The sequence below is a fragment of the Cryptomeria japonica genome, chromosome 5, assembly GCF_030272615.1.
Source record: "Cryptomeria japonica chromosome 5, Sugi_1.0, whole genome shotgun sequence".
Lineage (NCBI taxonomy): Eukaryota > Viridiplantae > Streptophyta > Pinopsida > Cupressales > Cupressaceae > Cryptomeria > Cryptomeria japonica.
In genome coordinates this window covers 590935031-590956092 of record NC_081409.1, presented here as the reverse complement: position 1 = coordinate 590956092, position 21062 = coordinate 590935031, and the positions used below count along the sequence as shown (strand labels likewise).

At 36.5% G+C, this 21062-nt stretch overlaps 1 protein-coding gene across 1 annotated transcript; it reads left to right on the top strand.

Annotated features, from left to right (window-relative positions):
* Positions 1 to 1216: 1216 nt before the first annotated feature.
* Positions 1217 to 2661, top strand: LOC131029532 (uncharacterized). Its single transcript, XM_057960039.2, has 3 exons — positions 1217 to 1388; positions 1477 to 1603; positions 1928 to 2661. Exons 1-3 carry the CDS (start codon positions 1374 to 1376, stop codon positions 2308 to 2310), a joined length of 525 nt encoding a protein of 174 aa, XP_057816022.2. The 5' UTR covers positions 1217 to 1373; the 3' UTR covers positions 2311 to 2661.
* The last annotated feature ends 18401 nt before the right edge of the window (positions 2662 to 21062 follow it).

Here is a 21062-nt window from a genome sequence, read left to right as displayed (position 1 = left end):
CACGGGTAATTCTAAGATGCAAACCCAGGACCCTATTGATGTTAAGGATACAAACCCTATGAACATGGGCACTGAGGGTGTCATGGGCGAGGAAATTTCTGATAACAAAGCCCTGGACTCTGGTAACTTGGACCCAGATTTAAAGATGGCAGAACAAGTGATGCAATCTCTCCCCCTGATAGGCCTGGGTAATGACATTGACAACTCCCTTGCTGGAGATGTACCCAAGAAGATGGAAAAGACTACGGATGACATGGCTGCTGTGAACCCCCAGGGTGTCCCTACACTGTAGCAAATGGAAAAGCTACACATGGATGTGTTGAACATCACGTAGAGGATTGAGAACCTAGGCCCCGTGCTTGAACTACAGGCTATCATGGACAATGTCAACCGACTCAAGAGAAAGATGGAGGCCTGGGATGCCCAAATGGCATTATATAGCTCGACGCTCACCCTTTCTCTGCTGAGGGAACGTACTGCGGACACGGAAGAGGATAAGTAGGAGGCTATAGACCTTTACAAGTTCCTGTCCAATGAATGGAACAATGCCATGGATGCCACTGGGGTGCGCAAGGCACCCCTATAGTTTGTTTTTGTGTTTTCTGTTGTTGTTTCTAATTTCTAAAGACTTGGTCTCTTTTTGTTGTTAGTTGTTGTTAATGTTGTTATAGTGTTATTTCTACACTATGATTTTTAATAATTATGCTATGTAAAGGATCAGTGCCCTTGTTCTCACTGCTTTATCAATCAAAAACAAATTCACTAAAAAATATTTTCAAATTCCAAAAGATTAAATAAATAAAAATCTTCCTTAAAACAAGGATAAATACAATGAAACTAGGTTGAACTCTCAAGTTTCAACTCTAAGATCCTACTTCGGAAATTTGTACTACTATGTATAATAAAAATATGAAAATTACAGCGAATACAACAATTTTCACAATTTTCAAAATTTTAAATTATACTCTCGATTACAGCGGTGATGCTTCCGTTACGAATTTACACATTTTCTAGTTAGTACTCACTCTCTCCACTATCTCGATTCTAGCACAGCCACACATCATGTCTCATGAAAATTTGTTACTGTGCATCCATCCATTCTCAACTCCTTTCCCTTTCATACTCTCACATTCATCTGATGTAGATTTGGACGGTGTACTGTAATTCTCATTTTTTAAAATATATTCTAAATAATTTTAATTTCCAGTAACGCAAAGTTCAGAGCATCTTTCAGCTACCATAAATAGGTCCCCCCTGGGTTTCTTGTATTGCATGAATTTCTAGTTTCCAAACCCACCAAGATTGATCGAGCAATCGAGCTTTTGGAATAGATCATCTTACTCTATTGTTAAATCTCGATCTGGGATTCAAATATGGCCGCTGTTGAGGTAGATTGATCAATTCATATGGATCGATCTGTTCAATTGCTTATGTATTGAGTGATAAGTTAATGCATGCTTTGATCGATTTGCGCAGGTTGCTGCGATGCCCGCTGAAGTGAGCTCTGCAACTGCAGAAGTGCCCGTCAAGTCTGAAGCTCCAGCTGTTGAAACTGTGGAGCAGCCCCCAAAGGAAGAAGAATCTGCCCCCGTTGTTGAACAGGGTATATGTTTTTGACAATTTTAATTTTATTCCAGACTCTTTTAATATGAAAATCAGTTTAGAATTGGTAAATCTAATCGTTTTAATTGCTATTTTATGGAAAGTTTGAACACCCACTGAGCGAGATTTTTTATGGATGTTTTGGATCACGTTCCTGATTGATCCTGAGAATAAAATTAAAACAGGGGATTTTTTAATTTGTTTTTCTTTCATTCTTTATCCTGATGCAATACGTTGATAAGAAATCTAGCATACCCACAAGCTCTTGTTCCATATTCATCGGCTATGGACGCTTAGAATCTATTATTGAACTCTTGTAAAGCAGAGGCTGTGGAGAAAACAGTTGAAGAAAGCCCTGCTCCCGAGGAGACGAAAGCAGAGGAAGAAAGCCCTGCAGCAGAGGTTGCTAAGGTTGAGGAGATTCCAGCCGAGGAAGTAAAAGAAGAGGTGGTGGAAGAAGCAGCGCATGCAAAAGAAACAGAAGAGGAATCCCCTGCTAAAGAAGAAGAAGAAAAGGAGGTTGCTAAGGAAGTAACAGAAGAAAAAGAAGCTCCTGTTGCTCCAACAGAAGTTGTGGAGAAAGAAGCCCCTGCTGTTGCTGAAACTCCTGTGGAGGAAGAAACCCCTGTTGAGGAAGTATCTGCTCCTGTAACAGAAGTTGTGGCACCTGCTGCTGAAGAAGAAGTGAAGACTGAAGCATCAGAGTGAAGAATGATGGTGGTGACAGAGTAATAAGGGATTTGCATGTAGGAGATCTATAAAATAGATCAAGTCAGATCAGATCATCAGGTAAGGTGATGTTTTGGGTGGGTGATATAGTTAGGTCAAGTGTATAAGCCACAGTTGGAGGATTCAACTTCAGCTTCAGTTTCAGGGCGATTGGGCAAACAGAAATCTTCTTTGTTCATCTCGATCGTCCTAAGTTGGCTCGATTTTAAAGGGAAACCAAAACCATTTGTATTTAGTTATGATCATAGCAGTTAAGAATGTCTGTCTAGAAATGATGGGAAGTACAGGTCTAGTTTATTAATATGCAATTTGCCATCAACATTTCTTTGACCACTGTCTCAATGTTTTCAGTTTTCAGTCTTCTCTGTTTACTTTCCGATTTCGATTCATATTTATGGGCAATTGAAGTGATAAAAAGTTAAAACGTTGGATTGCAAATGATAATTAAAATAAAGGAAACTAAAGCAGTGAGGATACAAAATAATTTAACACTGGAAATCCATGTTGCAATGTTTTAACAACATGAAATTTTGTGAGATGTAACTCTTAAATAAATTTGGAATGAACAATTTTTATAAGAACTTTGGAGTTGTAATTGTATAGTGGATGATTCTAGAAATAATAATTCATTTGTCATGTAGAAGGATGTAAATGTCACTTCAATTTTCATTACAGATATGTGTTAATATGCGTATTAGAGTATTTTAGAAGTTCACAAATTTATTTAATATGTATTACTAATATTAATAAAACAATGGTTCATGATTGACTCTAAAGATAACTAAAATGAGTTTGTAACAATTGATTTACTTTGGATGAAGAGGCAACTATCACTTCAATCTCCATTACTAATAGATGGTAATATGCATACAAAAATATTCTAGAAACTCAAAAGATTCACTTGATATGGATCACTAATATTAACGAAGCAATGGTTCATGATTAGTTCTAAAGATGTAGTCTGATTTATAACAATAAATTTACCATAGAAGAGGATGCAACTATCACTTCAATCTCTATTACATATAGATGTTAATGTGCATACAAAAATATTCTAGAAGCTCAAAAGTTTCAATTAATATTGATCACTAATATTAAGGAAGCAATGGCTCATGATTAGTTCTAAGATGTAAATTTGATTGGTAACAATAAATTTACCATAAATGAGGGTGTAACTATCACTTCAATCTCCATTACTAATAGATGTTAATATGTATCCAAAAATATTCTAGAAGCTCAAAAGATTCACTTGATGGATAGTAAGACTAAGGAAGCAATGGCTCATGATTAGTTCTAAAGATGTAATTTGATTGGTAACAATAAATTTACTATAGATGAGGATGTAATTATCACTTCAATCTCTATCACAAATAGATGTTAATGTGCATACAAATATATTCTATAAGCTTAAAAGATTCAATTAATATGGATCACTAATATTGAGGAAGCAATGACTCGTGATTAGTTCTAAGATGTAAATTTGATTGGTAACAATAAATTTACCATACACGAGGGTGTAACTTTCACTTCAATCTCCATTACCAGTAGAAGTTAATATGTATAGAAAAATATTCTAGAAGCTCAAAAGATTCACTTGATATGGATCACTAATGTTAAGGAAACAATGGTTCATGATCTCTATCACAAATAGATGTTAATGTGCATACAAATATATTCTATAAGCTCAAAAGATTCAATTAATATGGATCACTAATATTGAGGAAGCAATGACTCGTGATTAGTTCTAAGATGTAAATTTGATTGGTAACAATAAATTTACCATAGACGAGGGTGTAACTATCACTTCAATCTCCATTACCAGTAGAAGTTAATATGTATACAAAAATATTCTAGAAGCTCAAAAGATTCACTTGATATGGATCACTAATGTTAAGGAAACAATGGTTCATGATTAGTTCTAAAGATGTAATTTGATTGGTAACAATAAGTTTACCATAAATGAGGATGTAACTATCACTTCAATTTCTATTACAAAAAAATGTTAATGTGTGTACAAAAATATTCTATAAGATCAAAAGATTCACTTAATATGGATCACTAATATTAAGGAAGCAATGACTCATAATTAGTTCTAAAGATGTAAATCTGAATGGTAACAATCAATTTATCATGAAGGTGGATATAAATGTCACTTTAAGGTCCATTACAAATAGATGATAGTATGTATACTAAAATGTTCTAGAAGCTCACAAGATTTACTTAACATGGCTTTCTAATATTAAGGAACTAATAGTTCTTAAACTAATTAGTAGCAATTAACTAATCACGAAGGAGGAGTAATTGTTAGTTCAGTCTCCATTAAAATTTTTATAGGCCTTCTTTAACCTTTAAGTAGAACAAATTTAAAGGTTTTTTTTAAAATAAAGACAAGTCTTTAAATATAGTAGTATTATCTATTAGTATTATAATAGTGGAAATTGTATACACATGCCTTTTTCTAGATTATATTATGGATTTACAAATTCAAACCTAGGTTATAAATTTACAAATTTGGATTTGAACCTTTAACTATTAAAATTTAGATTAAAAAATGAATGTTGTTGATTCCCTCTTGTCAATGAATATGAATTCAAATGTTAGCATACTAGGTGTTTCTTTTTGTTCTTCGAGGTCTAACAAAGGAGAACATAACCTTCATTAATTAATAAATATAACAAAGGTTTAGGTGTTGCTTACATAGATTCATATATTAGAAGATTAAGGAAAGCAAATCATGTAAATCCATGTTTGCCAGTTCTCATATGCAAATAAATGTTTTTCTCTAGAGGTATGTATGCAAACTAAGTATATACACAATTGTTTAAATTATCAAAGACATTTGCTTAAGTAAGTACCAAAAATCTAGTGTAGTGGCAAATTGATTACTAACAACTTCAACATTATTTTTTCATCTTCAAAATATAACTAAATATTATGTTTAACTTTTTAAAAATTATGCATTTATCATAACTTTATTTCGATTATCTAATACAAGTCGTAGCTCTAAATCTTGGGCTTTTATTATTATTTATTCATTTATCCTAAGTAAAAATTAGAGAATTTTTTATTTTTTATTTTTATTATTTAATTATTTATGCTAAGTAGAAATTAGAGAATTTTATTTTCTTTTTTCATTTATAAATTATTTATCTTATGTAGAAACTAGAGAATTTTTTAGTTTTAATGCAACCTATGGTTTTGCCTTCTTTCATTAAGGGCTTTAGATCTAATTTCTCTAATTATGTCATCCTATTTTGAAATCTTGTTAAGGTTTAAAATTCTTATTTGTGCTTCATGGATATAAATTTCTTGTATGACATCGCTTTTTTCCATCCATATTTTATTCCTCTTGGGTTCCATTTTCATATTTTTAGACCTTATCCATAAGAAAGAGACCTCTTGAGGTGATATCATGATATCGAAGGAAGAACCGGTGTTTATCATAGGATAACAAGAAGCCTGCATCAACCTCATTTATTTTTTCCTCCCGATGCCCGATATTCCTGTTGTCACGGAGGATTGCACCTGTGCTGCTAAGTGCAAAACCAAGCAATCCTTATATGAAACATGGAAACACCTTCGAGTTTGTGGGTTGCTCAAAGTGAAGGTGAATCATCAAAGATCAGGCCAACTTCATGTCCGGTGAATCTTCTGCAATTTTTTTTTGATATGAAAAAGGGGTAGAATAATTGCATGTAACTGAAAATCTATCCTAATGGGGTGATGCACCAAATAATTTGAAATTTGAAATTTGTAACCACAAAACTCACAAAAACCTTCCAACAAATAATCCTAAATCTCACAACTCAATTGAACATGCAGATGCATAAACATTTCCTAGAAAGGGATGAATTTAATGCATGCATGAAGGAAAACAACATGTTTTCACAACTTCAAGCAATTAAAATCAACTAACACAAACTAGAACCTACAACTAACATGTATCTCCTTGCACCACAAGTTGCCTGAATGAGACAAATTAGAGGATAAAAATCACAAGAAATAATCAAATCATTCATTCACCAGATATTACGAGTACCAAGAAGGAAAACTACTGCTATATTATCAAAAACTAAGGAATCTGCTATTACAAAACTCAAATACTGTTGAGCTGCAATGTCATCCTTTAGCATGAAAGGGCCTAAAATCTATCCACAATCATATTGAGGAAAGGAAAGAACTCAGGATGCTTCCTTTCCCAAGTTTTAAGAAATCTTTTCCAGCTCAAGAACCTCAACAACACATTTCATAACAACCTTCTTGTCCTAATATTGTCACCCCATCCACCTATGAATCCAATAATGTTTTGAATGATAAGTTAGATGTAGAAGATGTTACAGATGATGAACAACATGTTCAAGATCTAGAAAAGGTTGATAGTTGTCCGGTTCTAATTGATTTGTTTTAGAGCTACCATGTTTTGTGGAAGATAAAATTAAAGAAGCTCAAGTCATAGCCATAATAGCTTCAGAACAACAAGAAATAGTTCAAAATATTAATGTTTTGACTATTCAAGAAAGTTGCAATAAGGTACAAGATAGTCTCCTCTCAGAGAAAAATGAAAACAATGATGAAGAGGACTCATTTTGGGATGATCTAGAGGTTTTTGTTTTAGATTTAGACAATGGGTCTTTTTATGAATACATTCGGTTGGAACGACAAGGTTGTGATTAGCAAGAGAATGCACATGACCATCACAAAGCACTGATTCATGAACATGAAACAAAGGGTAGCGATGTTGAGAAGGTTCAGGAGGTTGATCTAAATGTAATTTTGACTCAGGAGGAGCAAAACACAGATTTCTTAGGTTTTGGACAACACTTTTAGGTGGAAGAAATAGAGGTTGTGGCTAGGGAAATGATTGATAGGCAAGAAACCAGTAATTAAATACCAAGGCTCAACATCTCAAGGGACTGTCCTATAAGATACCTCCCCAACATTGAATCCAAGCATGAAGGGATTACTCAAGTAGAGCAGGTTGCAGCCCAGGACCGACAAATTCCACTCACTTACTCATTCCATGAAGATTGCATAGCAAATCAGAATAGTGAGGTAGGAAGTTTTGTTTTTATCCTTAAAGATGCATTGAATCAGTTGATTAAGTATATATTTACAACACATTTTATCAACTGCTCATAATATTCTGAAACATCCCAAGTTGGGAAGAAAAGGGTGTTATTTTTCAGATCTTGTGAATGGTTTTGTTTGAAAAAGTATTATTCTTGGTTAGGGTAGGTTAGCATAGTTTTCAGTTTCAGTTTAGTTTTTAATAAGTGCCCAAAATGCACATGTTCTCTGACTTTGTCTTAAACAGAGTTAAGAAGGTTTGTTTTCAGTTTATTTTGATGTTGTTTTGCTATGAAATATTGAGCTACAGAAGAGGGTTTATAGATTTCAAAAAGATTTCAAAGTTGGAAGGGCAAATTTGACTCTATGCCCAATGGATATGCTAGGCTACTGGTCTATGTTTTGTTTAGCAAGCTAACACCCCTAAGAGGTTGCCAAAAATGTTACCAAAATTTTTGCACCAACTAAATTTTGGTGGCCTATTATAGGCCTTACACAGTGCAATTGGAGGAAGATACACAAAACAATAAATTAAAAAAATTCACAAAGTTCTTCATTTTGCATTTTATGATTTAAAGGCCAAAATTCATTTCATTTATGCAAATATTTTAAAACAAATGATAACAAAAGATTGCATAGAAATAGATTTTTATTACGAGAAAATGTGTAAGGTGTCCCACACAAGCCATGGGAATAGCTAACATAACTATAGGCATATAATCTAATACAATTATTCAAAAAAGCTATATGAACAAATGAAAGAATGAGAATGACAATAGGTTGACCTGTCATTGTCTGGAATGTCGAGTCCGATCTTGATGAAGTGGTTGAGTCTTCATCTCCTTCCCATCTCATTTCATTAGTACCTACAAGAGAACTAAAAAAAAATGTTAGAGCAATGAGGATAACTATACTGTCACACTCAAACTCATCATAATACATAGCCTATCTGCACAAGAATATCAAAATATATGTCTACAACTATCAGAATGGAAGATTCACCAGACAGGAAGTTGACCTGATCTCTGGAGATTCACCTTCACTTTGAGGAACCCATAGGCTCGAAGGTGTTTCCAAGTTTCACAGGATTGCTTGGTTTCACACTTAGCATCACGGGTGCAATCCTCCATGACAACAATTTTTGGCACACCCGGTGGGACACTTTGAACTATTTCAGTTCAAAGCTTTTCCACATATTTTTTTATTTTTGGTGTGAAAATTAGAAAATTTTAGGCTTTGGAGGCTAGATCTACTCACACCTGGCGACTCATAATTCAAATCTATTAGTTTCAGCAGACAAAATGTTGGTATGTTTTTTTTTTTAAATCACTTATTTTCAGTTTCTAGCTCTTTATATGAATAAAGATGTCTAATTTTCAAGGACAGTATAATTACCCACCTCCATATTATGATAACTATATCCATAAAACTTCAGATCAGCCATACCCATAAAACCATAATTGTGGTTTTAATCCAAATTCTCAGATTACAACAAGTAACCAACATGTTCAACATGCTTACCACCCACCCATTGCAACTCAATTCGCATGACAACCTAACCCAACCTATAATTAGCCTTAGGGAGGTTTTATTGATGCAAATTAGTATGCTTCAAAGCTTAAACATATCAAAGATATGGCGAAAAATCATATCAAAGACCTACAATCCATCAATAGTATATTGCAAGGATATGTTATGCATATTGATGAGACTAACAAGAATTTAGATCAGCAGCAAGATGAGTGGGCTCATCAAGCCTATCTCCATGAGCAAGAAGAATTAGATCTGCAAGCTCAATTTTATGAGCAGAAATCGAATGAACAGGGTAAGCAGTTTGCAAATATTTTTGCAAATTATTTGGAAGTTCCAAAAAGGCAATATGGTGAGAAGCTCACCAAGTTAGAGGTACAATCAATACCTCCTCTTTCATTGCAAGATTATGTACTTAAACAAGAAGGCGACCCAACTGGTATTTTTCCAAACCCTTTCTTTGGTAAGGAAATCCCTTCATTTCGCACCATGTGTTTCATGCTTAATGAGCCCACATATGAGAAAATTCAGCCTACAATTGCTAAAGAGCAGCCTTGTGAAGAAACTTCACAAATTTATTTGATTGATCATGTTGAATCTCAAGAGTTTTGTTATGATAGGCAAGACACATTAAAGCAACAAGTTGATAGTATCAAAGAGGATGAACTAGTTTTCCAAATTTATCTTTGTGAGAAAGAGATGGAGGACCAAAAAAGACAGCATGAAGAGTAGCTCACAAAGTTGATGGCAACACAAAATAAGCAAATGAAGGCTTTATCAGTTCAATTTCAAAATAATAAGATTCTCCTAGTGCCTGGTTTCAATCGAGCACCTCTGGTCACAGTAGCTTCTCCTATCAAAGAAAAGGTAACACATGCAGATAATGTTCAATATGAAATGCAAAAAAGACAGTTTGATGAAGAGCTTCAACAACATATCACTACAAAGGAGATGCAAATGAGGTTATTATCTGTCAATCGAGAGACTTACAAGATCAAAATACCAAGTTTCGAACAAAGTGAGTCTTCTAAATCTCTTAATTTTCAAATTCCTAGTTTCAAGAATCCTCAATTATTTCAAGAACCTGTCCTTGAGCAAGAACATCCTTATAAAGAGATCATCCAACACGATCCCATCTTGAATCAGTCTATAAAAGAAGAACCTAGGATGATTCCTTTCCTAGGTTTTAAGAAATCTTTTCTAGCTCAAGAACCTCAACAACACATTTCAAAAGAGCCTTCTTGTCCTAACACTATCAACCCATCCACCTATGAATCCAATAATGTTTTGAATGATAAGTTAGATGTAGAAGATGTTATAGATGATGAACATCATGTTCAAGATCTAGAAAAGGTTGATAGTTGTCCAGTTCTAATTGATTTGTTTGAAGAGCTACCATGTTTTGTGGAAGATGAAATTAAAGAAGCTCAAGTCACAACCATAACAACTTCAAAACAACAAGAAATAGTTCAAAATATTATTTTTTTGACTATTTAAGAAAGTTACAGTAAGGTACAAGATAGTCTCCTCTCAAAGAAAAATGAAAAGAATGATGAAGAGGACTCATTTTGGGATGATTTAGAGGTTTTTGTTTCAGATTTAGACAATAAGGGGTCTTTTTATGAAGACATTTGGTTGGAATGACAAGATTGTGATCAGCAAGAGCATGCACATGACATCAGAAAGCATTGATTCATGAGCATGAAAAGAGGGCAGTGATGTTGAGCAGGTTTAGGAGGTTGATCTGAATGTAATTTTGACTTAGGAGGAGCAAAACATATATTTCCAAGGTTTTGGACAACACTTTTAGGTGGAAGAAGTAGAGGTTGTGGCTAGGGAAATGATTGACAGGCAAGAAACTAGTAATAAAATACCAATGTTCAACATCTCAAGGGGCTGTCCTATAATATACCTCTCCAGCATTGAATCCAAGCATGAAGGGATTACTCAAGTAGAGCAGGTTGTAGCCCAGGAGCGACAAACTCCACTCACTTGCTCATTCCATGAAGATTGCATAGAAAATCAGAATAGTGAGGTAGGAAGTTTTGTTTTTATCCTTAAAGATGAATTGAAGTAGTTGATTAAGTATATATTTACATCACATCTTTTATCATCTGCTCATAAGATTCTAAAACATCCCAAGTTGGGAAGAAAAGGGTGTTATTTTTCAGATCTTGTGAATGGCTTCGTTTGACCAAGTATTATTCTTGGCTAAGGTAGGCTAGCATAGTTTTTAGTTTCATTCCAGTTTTCCATAAGTGCCCAGGATGCACATATTCTCTGTCTCTGTCTTAAATAGAGTTAAAAAGGTTTGTTTTCAGTTTATTTTGTTGTCATTTTGATGTGAAATATTGAGCTACAGAAGAGGGTTTATGGATTTCAAAAATATTAAGAGTTGGAAGGGCAGATTCGACTCTATGCCCAATGGATATGCTAGGCTACTGGTCTATGTTTTGTTTAGTAGGCTAACACCCTGAGATGTCACCAAAAATGTTACCAAAATTTTTGCACTAGCTAAATTTTGGTGGCCTATTACAAGCCTTACACAGTGGAATTGGAGGAAGGTACAAAAAAATTAAAAAAATTCACAAAGTTCTTCATTTTGCATTTTATGATTTAAAGGCCAAAATTCATTTCATATATGAAAATCTTTCAAAACAAATGATAACAAAAGATTGCATAGAAATAGATTTTTATTACAAGAAAATGTGTAAGGTATCCCACACAAGTCGTGGGAATAACTGACAGAGCTATAGGCATATACTCTAATACAATTATTCAGCAAAGATATATGGACAAATGAAAGAATGAGAATGACAGTAGGGTGACACATCATTGCCTAGAATGACGAGTCTGAGCTTGATGAAGTTGTTGAGTCTTCATCTGCTTCCCATCTCATTTCATTAGTACCTATAAGAGAATTAAAAAGAAATGTTAGAGCAATGAGGATGACTATACTGTCACACTCAAACTCATCATAATACATAGCCTATCTACACAAGAATATCAAAATATATGTCTACAACTATCCGAATGGAAGATTTACCAGACACGAAGCTGACCTGATCTCCAGAGATTCACCTTCACTTTGAGCAACCCATAGGCTCGAAGGTGTTTCCATGTTTCATAGGATTTCTTGGTTTCACACTTAGCATCATAGGTGCAATCCTCCATGACAACAATTCCCTTATATACTAATGTTAGAGAATCAAAAGATTCAAATTGAAACAATTCCTTTCCTAGGTTTTACACAATCAAGTGAATACTCAAACAACTTCAAAGTCACGAAGGAAGTACACCCCATTGGGAGAACCACTAGAATCCATTTTCAAGAAGCTAGTGGCAAACAAAATAATAACAATTCCAGATTTGCCTCCATATGAGCCAAAGGTCAAACCAAATTGGTGGAATGATGATGAGTATTGTGAATTTCATAAAAGCAAAGGGCATTAAATAGGAAATTGTCATCGACTGAAGAACATCATACAAGATCTTATTGATAGAGGTGACATTGAGATTGAAGGACACTCATCCAATCAAGAACATGAAATGTTTAAAGAACCATTCCCAAAACATGACAACGGAAAAGCTAAAGCCACAGATGAGTAGACCAACTATACCAGAGCATCCTATAACTATGATTCAACTGTCAATCACATTTCGATGGACAATGATGTCTCTACCAATATCATCAAAGACAAAACACCTAAAAATTCTACCCAAAGACCCAAGGTTGTCCTAAAAGGCATTGGATCTTCTTCCGAGCCTACCTCTGATTGTAATGTTACAACTCATCGAGGTAAATTCACTTTGAAAGGTGCTCCAACTAAAAACACCACTTCCTCATCAACCAAACCTAAGTATGACCTTGTAGAACAGTTAGGGAAGACACCCACGCTTATCTCCATCCTAGAGATTTTACGCATATCCCTTGCACATAAAGCCATTCTTGACAAAATCTTGAGAGACACTTATGTCCCTACTGATCTAAACGTGGACCAGTTTCAAGCCATGGTGGGATACCTTGCTGTTCTACATTCACTGAAGCTGACGACACATCCATAAGCCAACCGCATAATGCACCTTTACACATTGAAGCCTTCCTACACAAACATCGAATAAAACAAGTGCTGATAGATGGAGGAGCTGGTCTCAATATATGTACTTTTAACACAATAATACAATTGGGATATTCTGAAAAAGTTGTGAATGCTACAAACAAAATTACCATCAAGGCATATGATGATGAAGAGCGTTCATCCAAAGGCACAGTCACCTTACCTCTCAGACTAGGGCTGGTTACAAAGGATGTGGTTTGTCAAGTCCTAGACCGTGATCTCACATACAACATATTGCTAGGACGTCCATGGATTCATGAGATGAGAGCAGTCCCATCTATATATCATCGATGCATCAAGTTTCCACACAATGGAGTTGAAGTGACCATCAAAGCTGACCCAAATCCATTCATATATTGCAACAATCTGTAACCTAGATAAAAAATAACAATCCCAGTCAATCGAGAAGTTGTTCCTTCATCATCATATGTTGATCCGGAATCATTGAAAACTTCTACATCAAAACAGATAGAGCTCAAAGAAAAATTCAAGGTTAAAGACCTGGGATGCGGTGAGTATATCTTTCATGTTGATCAACTCCCACTATCTCCTAAGCTATTCTGTCGACAGGAACAATTTATAAAAAATTTGCAAGGAATTGGGAGTGAACCACCTAGTGGTGTGGCTACTAAGTTTGAATGCAAATCTCCTCTAGTGGTACAAGCATCTCTTGATACCAATAGTCCTAAGAGTGGTTCTAGTGAAGAGTCTATTGAGTGTATCACCAACCCTCTTGAGAAATCACATAGCCTTACCATTTCATCCACTCCTTCCATTTCCACTCCATTTCTAGACTTGGATCAACAAGAATTACAAAAGCCCTTACTCATTGGGGATCAAAAATCAAGCTTTGAAAAGAAAAATCTAAAAGTCAAAAATAAAGAAAAGTCCTTTAGTCCAAATCAAAATCAAAAGCTACTGGACTTTGCAAAAATCAAAGTCAAGGATAAAAATTCTATGAAGCGAAAAGAGAAAGAGTTGATCTCCCCTAATATCAAAATAACTAGGGGCAAAATTTCTACAATTTTAAGACAAAAATAATACTTGTTGATCCTAAGTTTCCATCATGCCATCCTACTTTCACTTCTTTTCACAAGCATAAGCCTTCATCACTCATCCACTTGTTCTGCACATCCTTCTCCTTCTGGCGATACATCGTGGACCTTTAATGGAGCTTCCTCAAGGGACTTTGTTGTCAGGGATGCCCAAACTTCTTTAGGTGACATGCATATGGGCCTACGTAATCCACACACTAGCAATTATATCTCATTTCCTTTATCAAGGAAGACAGTCACTTGAGCTACATATCATTAAATCAACTACAATCATAAGGTAAAGCCTCACACATTTGAGGTAGGTTACTTAGTTCTTAAGGAAAATCCAAAAAATCAACAAGACAAAGAGAAGAAGGGCAAGTTCGAACCAAATTGGCTTGGTCCTTACATCATCACAGCGGCCTATGGATCTAGTGCATATCATCTCTCAACCACAGAGGGCGAACCTTTGGAGGAACCTATCAACAACATGCACCTTCACAGGTTTTACACATAACTCTTCAAAGTATCCTAATTCAAAATACAAAAAAAAAATTAAAAAAATCAAAATACAAAAAAATCAAAAAAATTCAAAATAAAAAAAATCGTTGCTAGGTGAAAACCTGGCAAACAGGTGCCTTGGACTCAAAAAAAATAAAAATTGGAAAACAGAAAAACATTTCGTCCAATGGTGAAAACCACTTCGATGGTGCCCTGGGCAAGTACCATGGTGAAAACTGGGTCACCAAGGCCATGCGTAGAGACATTGCTCCTCCCTCCTTCAGGATTCAATCTCATCCTTTCAGTTTGCACACACTCACAACCTCTTCATCCATAATAAACTTACCCATTCCCATAATGGCTTGTTATTGATCTACCCAAGATTGGTTAGACATTCATAATAAAACCTCCCTTTTCACCCCTTTCCATCCATAATAAATCAACTCCTATATGTGGCTAAGGCAAATCCTACGTCTAGTGATGGGTATGGAACTGAGAGCATCACAAATTCTGAGGAGTACAGTTTCTTCCAGCTTTCTTTAGTCTATCTGTGCACAATCCACAATAAAGTAGCACTTGCATCGCCAATCTGCAATAAAAGTTCCATCTTCTCCACATAAAGTATCAATTTCATGGATTTAGTCAGTTTTAGATGGGACACAACAACAATGGACTTCAACAAATCAAACCTTTCAACAGACTCAGACAACATTATGGTTCAGTGCTATATATCCTTTTGTGAAAGTAAACATTGTGACCACAATCAAATAGACTTATACAAGTGACAAGAGACACTAAACTTGAGGACTACAGTGGATGTTGGTGTCGAGTCTTGGTTTTCTTTTTTGATTTTATCTTTTTGGTGACATGTCTTTTAGCTTTTCCAGGATGTCTTTGACTAGAGATTGTATCTCCAGGATTTCTTTGACTAGAAAGGCGAGGATGGGGTATCGTCACCTATTTTTCTTTGTTGTTTATAGATTGTATCTTAGTAATGCTATGACTTGTCCAAGGATATGAGGATACTGAGAGTCTAGTGTGAACTGTGGCATTCCTTGTTTGCGACTATCTTATCTCCATGCAAATAGGTACAATGACTTTCTGGGTTGAACATATGCCTCGATTGTCATAACCTATTTTGCCATAATAAAGCTCAATGATGATAACACACAAGAAGCTCTTTCACTTTCATATCTTCTATCTTCCATCCCCCTTTCTTGATTGACTTCTGTCATCCTTCTTGAGTTCGTGTAGCCTGCTATCACATGACTAAGTATAATGACACGCCAAAAACATTTGCATTTCATGTAGTTTGCACCTGCATTACCACATATTAGAATTTCATACATACATATAGATATCACAATTGCATCACATCCTGCACACAACACATGTTAGCAATCTTACATTTTTATCATGTAAATAGTTATTTGCATTATCATATTCATTTGCATTTCATACATCCACAATTGCATATGCATAACATATAAAACATAAAAGAACAAAAATATTGCATTGCATCATGTACATATTTGCATTCATATCATAAGCATCACATAGAAACATGCATCACATAGAAGCATCACATAGGTAAACATGCATATAGCTACCGCAAGGATGAATCTCATATATATAATCATAAGTGTTATGATACAATGATGTCAAAATCATATGGCTACAATCACCTGAAGGTGTCATCATACAAAATGGTACAAAACTGATACATAGGGAGCCCTCCAAGGCTATGATGAACTCCCTCCCTCGGAGCCGCTTGGCCTCGACGGAGTTTGAGCCTTGGAAGGACCCACCCCAGGATCATCTCTCCTGTCCCCTCTATCTAGTGGTGGTGGAGGACCCATGACCCCACCTCTTGATGCCTATCTCCTGTCCCTCCCTCCAGTGGTCATTGTTGTCCACGATGGTCTACGGAAGCTTCTGGCCCGCTGCTCTGGTGGCACTGCTCCATAGTATAGGTCTCTCCAGTAGCCTATCTCCTCCCCGGCTCGCAGAACATAAGCATATCCAGCTCCTGTGTCCTCTACCGCCTACCTCCCTGCCCTCAGTGTTGTCTCAGCCTCTATATAATGCTGGATAGCCTGATCCCTCTCCCGCTCCGTGTCCCCAAGCTATCTTCGGAGCCTATCCCTCTCCCACTTGAGATCCTGGATCTCATCTGCCTGTCCCTAGTAGATCTCCCTCAACTCCAATAGCTCATCCTCCTCCTCTCCCCCCTGTACCTATGGCTGCCCCCATCCCTATCCTCGTCCCTACCCCTATCCCATCCTTGTACCTATCTGGGACCCTGTGCTGCTGGCACTTGTAAAGGAAATCCACCTCTGCCTCTCACCACGTGAGCCTATCTCTCCTCTCCACCCACTCTCCATGGAGCCGCTCTCTTCTCTCCTATCACACCCCGCCTCCTCCATCAGTCTCTACCTCTGCCATCTCCATCATCATCCTCATCACCCCCATCATCCCCATCTATCTGCTCCCCTAGGTCTGTTAGTCATGGAAATGGATGCTCAGCCCAATATGTAGTATACTTTGCATCCATCCTTGCATCCTCTATCTCCACCCACATATCCCAAGGAAAGGGAATCATCTCTACCAGCTGCATCATTGCCTGATCATATGACAATAATGGCCAGAAGTGTGCCTGATCCCTCACTGTCTGAGCATACATCCCGAAACCCTGTGGCATCTGCTGAATCTTGCCGAACTGCCTGCCCACTATGTCAACCAACTACCTCTCCAGTACATAGGGCATTCACCCAATTAGATACCTACTCCTAAATGTGTATGGCAGCTCCACGATGTCATCCTCCCACTCCTCGCACTCTTGGTATGGTCTCCATACCACAATGTCAATCTCATCGATGACTCGGCGCCAGTACTCCAATCTCCCGTTCCGTGGCTGAGATGTAATCATATCATATAAATGAACAAAACTATGCCCATGGCCCATGCCTCTGAAATGAATCGGTCGGGTAATCGACAGATGCTCATAAGTCCATACCTGTAACAATGTCACTTCGCAACCCAATCCTACGGATCCATGGTATACAAACTGATGAAGCTCATAGTACAAATGTGCCAACAGACACAGTCTCCAAGCAAATCTGATATGATGTGTCACTAATGTCTCCAATGTGCTCCCCCAATCCACAACCAATCCTCGTGTTGCTCTCTCCTGACAGAGGAACCCACTGATCACTCCTGCCAGTACTGCTGGTAATGCTAATCCAGTCTGTGCCATGGTATCCCAAGCCACGCTCCCTGCCCTCATCTCCAGTCCGGGATCCTGAAACACTCGTCTCAAGGCATCCCTATCTCTGTGTCGATCATAGGGTATCAACTCCCCATCAATCGGTAACCTCATAATCTTGTATACATCCTCCAAGGTGACTGTCATCTCACCCATCAGAAAATGAAAAGTGCAAGTCTTTGAGTGCCATCTCTCAGCTAAAGTAGTCAACAATCCCATGTTCATCCAAAACTCAGGCACATACAGAATATGTCGCAAGCCCATAACCTCAATAGCTACTCTTTCCTCAAATGTCAGCTCCGATCATAAACTCTGAGTTGAAAGGAATCTCTCCCGTGACTCCAACATATGTAGGTACTCCTGCAGTCAAGCAAATCAATCATGTCAGTCATAGTGGCATTCCCTGTTCATCACAAAATGTTGCTCTTTATCCTAGTGTTTATATTTATCATATGGCGCTCTATCCTAGTGACACTCATTGTTCATCACAAAGTGTTGTTGTTTATCCTAGTGCTACTCCCTGTTCATCACAAAGTACTACGTGTTTTGCACTCCTTGTTCATCACAAAGTGCTGCTTACATTTGCCCTCACTGTTCATCACAAAGTGCCTTGATCTATCTTATCCTAGAGCCTCTGCTTGAGTGTATCCTCTTGAGTAGTTTCCTATTTGGCAACGTATGTTCTATCACATAATTGTCAATCTTAGCCCTATCTGCTATCCTATTCTTCCCTAGAGGACCTGCTTGAGTGTATCCTCTCTGCAGGTTATCCAATTGACAACGTATGTTCATCACAGAACTGCCGATTTGGCCTAGAAGACATAAATGCACATTTTAACACATACATGTGCTTGCACACTGCATAAACGTGCCTTCTTTTCATAGACGCACCTGAAATACACAGACATGCCTATGCTCTGCACAAACATGCCTGCACAACACAAACGCGCTCGCATCTGACGCAAACGCTATTTCATTCATAGATGTGCCTGACACAAACCTAGACGCGCCTAGCCAACCTAGACGCGCCTGACACCAGCACAGACGCGCCTTAGCAGTTTTTGACCTTGTTTGACATATTCTAAAATGCATTTATTGCTCTACCTAGCGTTCATTTATGACAACATTTATTCCAACAAAGTACAAGGAGGTTTTGTGGTACTCACCGACTCTCCTGCATCCGCTGGCCTCTGAAATTGGCGAATGTGATCGAATCTGTGAACCAATGCCATCACTACTGACTTCTACTGCTCTATTCTCTCTCTGCACTCTGATCTCTTGGATGTGTGGATGACAATGAGGATGTTTTCCCCTCGTGGTCTATCTTATAGACTGCCCTAGCCCTAGCCCTATCTCTCATTTCTTGAGTCAATCTTCTTTATCCCGTGGCTTTGTCACTTTATCTGGTCAATCCTTTCTAGCCTTTCTTTCTTATCGAGAGATTGTCTGTGATCTTTCCATACATTTGCATCCAATCTCTCGAGGGGGTATATCATTCCCATCTTGGGGAAACTCTGTATCAGTTCATATTATCTTCTTTGAAACAACATGACAAGCTGCATTGTCTCAAGGAGGGGCAAAATGTAGACACCTAAAATTATCATGTCTAATTAAATAAATATTTTATTTATTTAATTACTTTAGCCTAATTCTTCTATTAATTAAATAAATCTTTATTTATTTAATTAATTCATTTATCCTCTTCTAGCCTTATTTCTCATTTAAATAAATACATTTATTTATTTAAATTATCTTTTTCCTAAATTAAATAAATATCTTATTTATTTAATTGATCCCACTTCTTTTATTAATTAAATAAATCTTTAATTAATTAATTAATTAATTAACCTTTTCTATCTATGACACATGTCATTCATCTCTTAATTCCTACACTACCTACCCTCTCATTATTTTCTTATTTTCTCTACCTACCCTCTAATCATAGCCGACCATTTATCTTTTACACCTCTCAATCTTATCCCTCCATTTCTTATAGTGTCTTCTATATAAGGAGATGCTTCCTTCATTATCAACCCTGATTACGCACCCGACTACTCTATGCTTTCGAACTTTCATATGCAATCAAGCCTACTTGCAACCACATTTCCGTTCTTTGTTGAGCTCTTGTGCACATATAAAATCCGAGAGCAAATATATCAAGCAAGATCAATGGAGATAGGAAGAATGGAGATCCAAACCCTATTGGACATGTGATGGTATAATCTTTGTGATTTCATTTGATTTGAATTGTCTTAGGTAATCTTCAGATGTTATGGTGGATCTTTGTTGTTGTTAGGCTAGGGTTTTGTGGTTGAATTCATTTAGTCTTTCAATATTGTTGTATCCATTTTCACCAAATATAGTTATAGCTCAACTTACTATCGTGCAATGCTCATTTTCCAAGAAACAATTCAAGAAAAGATTTGCAAGTGCCATTATTAATAATAGATTAAATAGTTGAAGGCACGCAAAGGTGTTGACGTAAGCCCTAAATTTTGATATTATCATCTTTTTGCAAGAAATTTAATGCACCACCCTTAAGAGTTGATCATAATAATGCATGCCAACATAATTTTTCTTTTCCCAGATGGTTCTTCCTCATCATGGTTAGTTTCCATTTGATAATCCAGACCTAAATTGGCTAGCAACTAAGCAAGGGAATATTATCCTAGAATTATACTCTCTTGCATGGAAACAAAAAACTGACTTTGCCAGATATAGAAGGGTTATCACTCTATTGGAGAAGATTGTAGAGCAAGTTGGAAACCACGAATATTGTCTGGAAGAAGAAATTGTTGCAAGAAGAGGTCTTGATAATTAGTTTCTCAAACATGGTGCTTAAAAGAAAGGGACCCATGATTCAACTAGATGTTGAGCACATGTTGGATGACATCCTTTTCGACTTAGCTGACCTTGCACAAGAACTTAGAGAAGATGAAGATGATTTTTCAACAGTCCTTTGGGTACTTATAGAAGAGGAAACAAAAGCAGAGATGCTTGATAATCAAAATGCCGGTCAAAATCCGGTGCCTGAGGTAGAAGAAGTATGAAGTTGATAACTGTTTATAGTGCTAATGATTAAACTTTTTGGTATTTTTTGTTTTTATCTAGAATCATGTTTAAAATGATCATTTTCAAGACCATTAATCTGAAAGGAACCATTTCTTAAAAATGAAAAAAGGGGTTTTTTAGGTATAAATAGACAAGATATAGAAG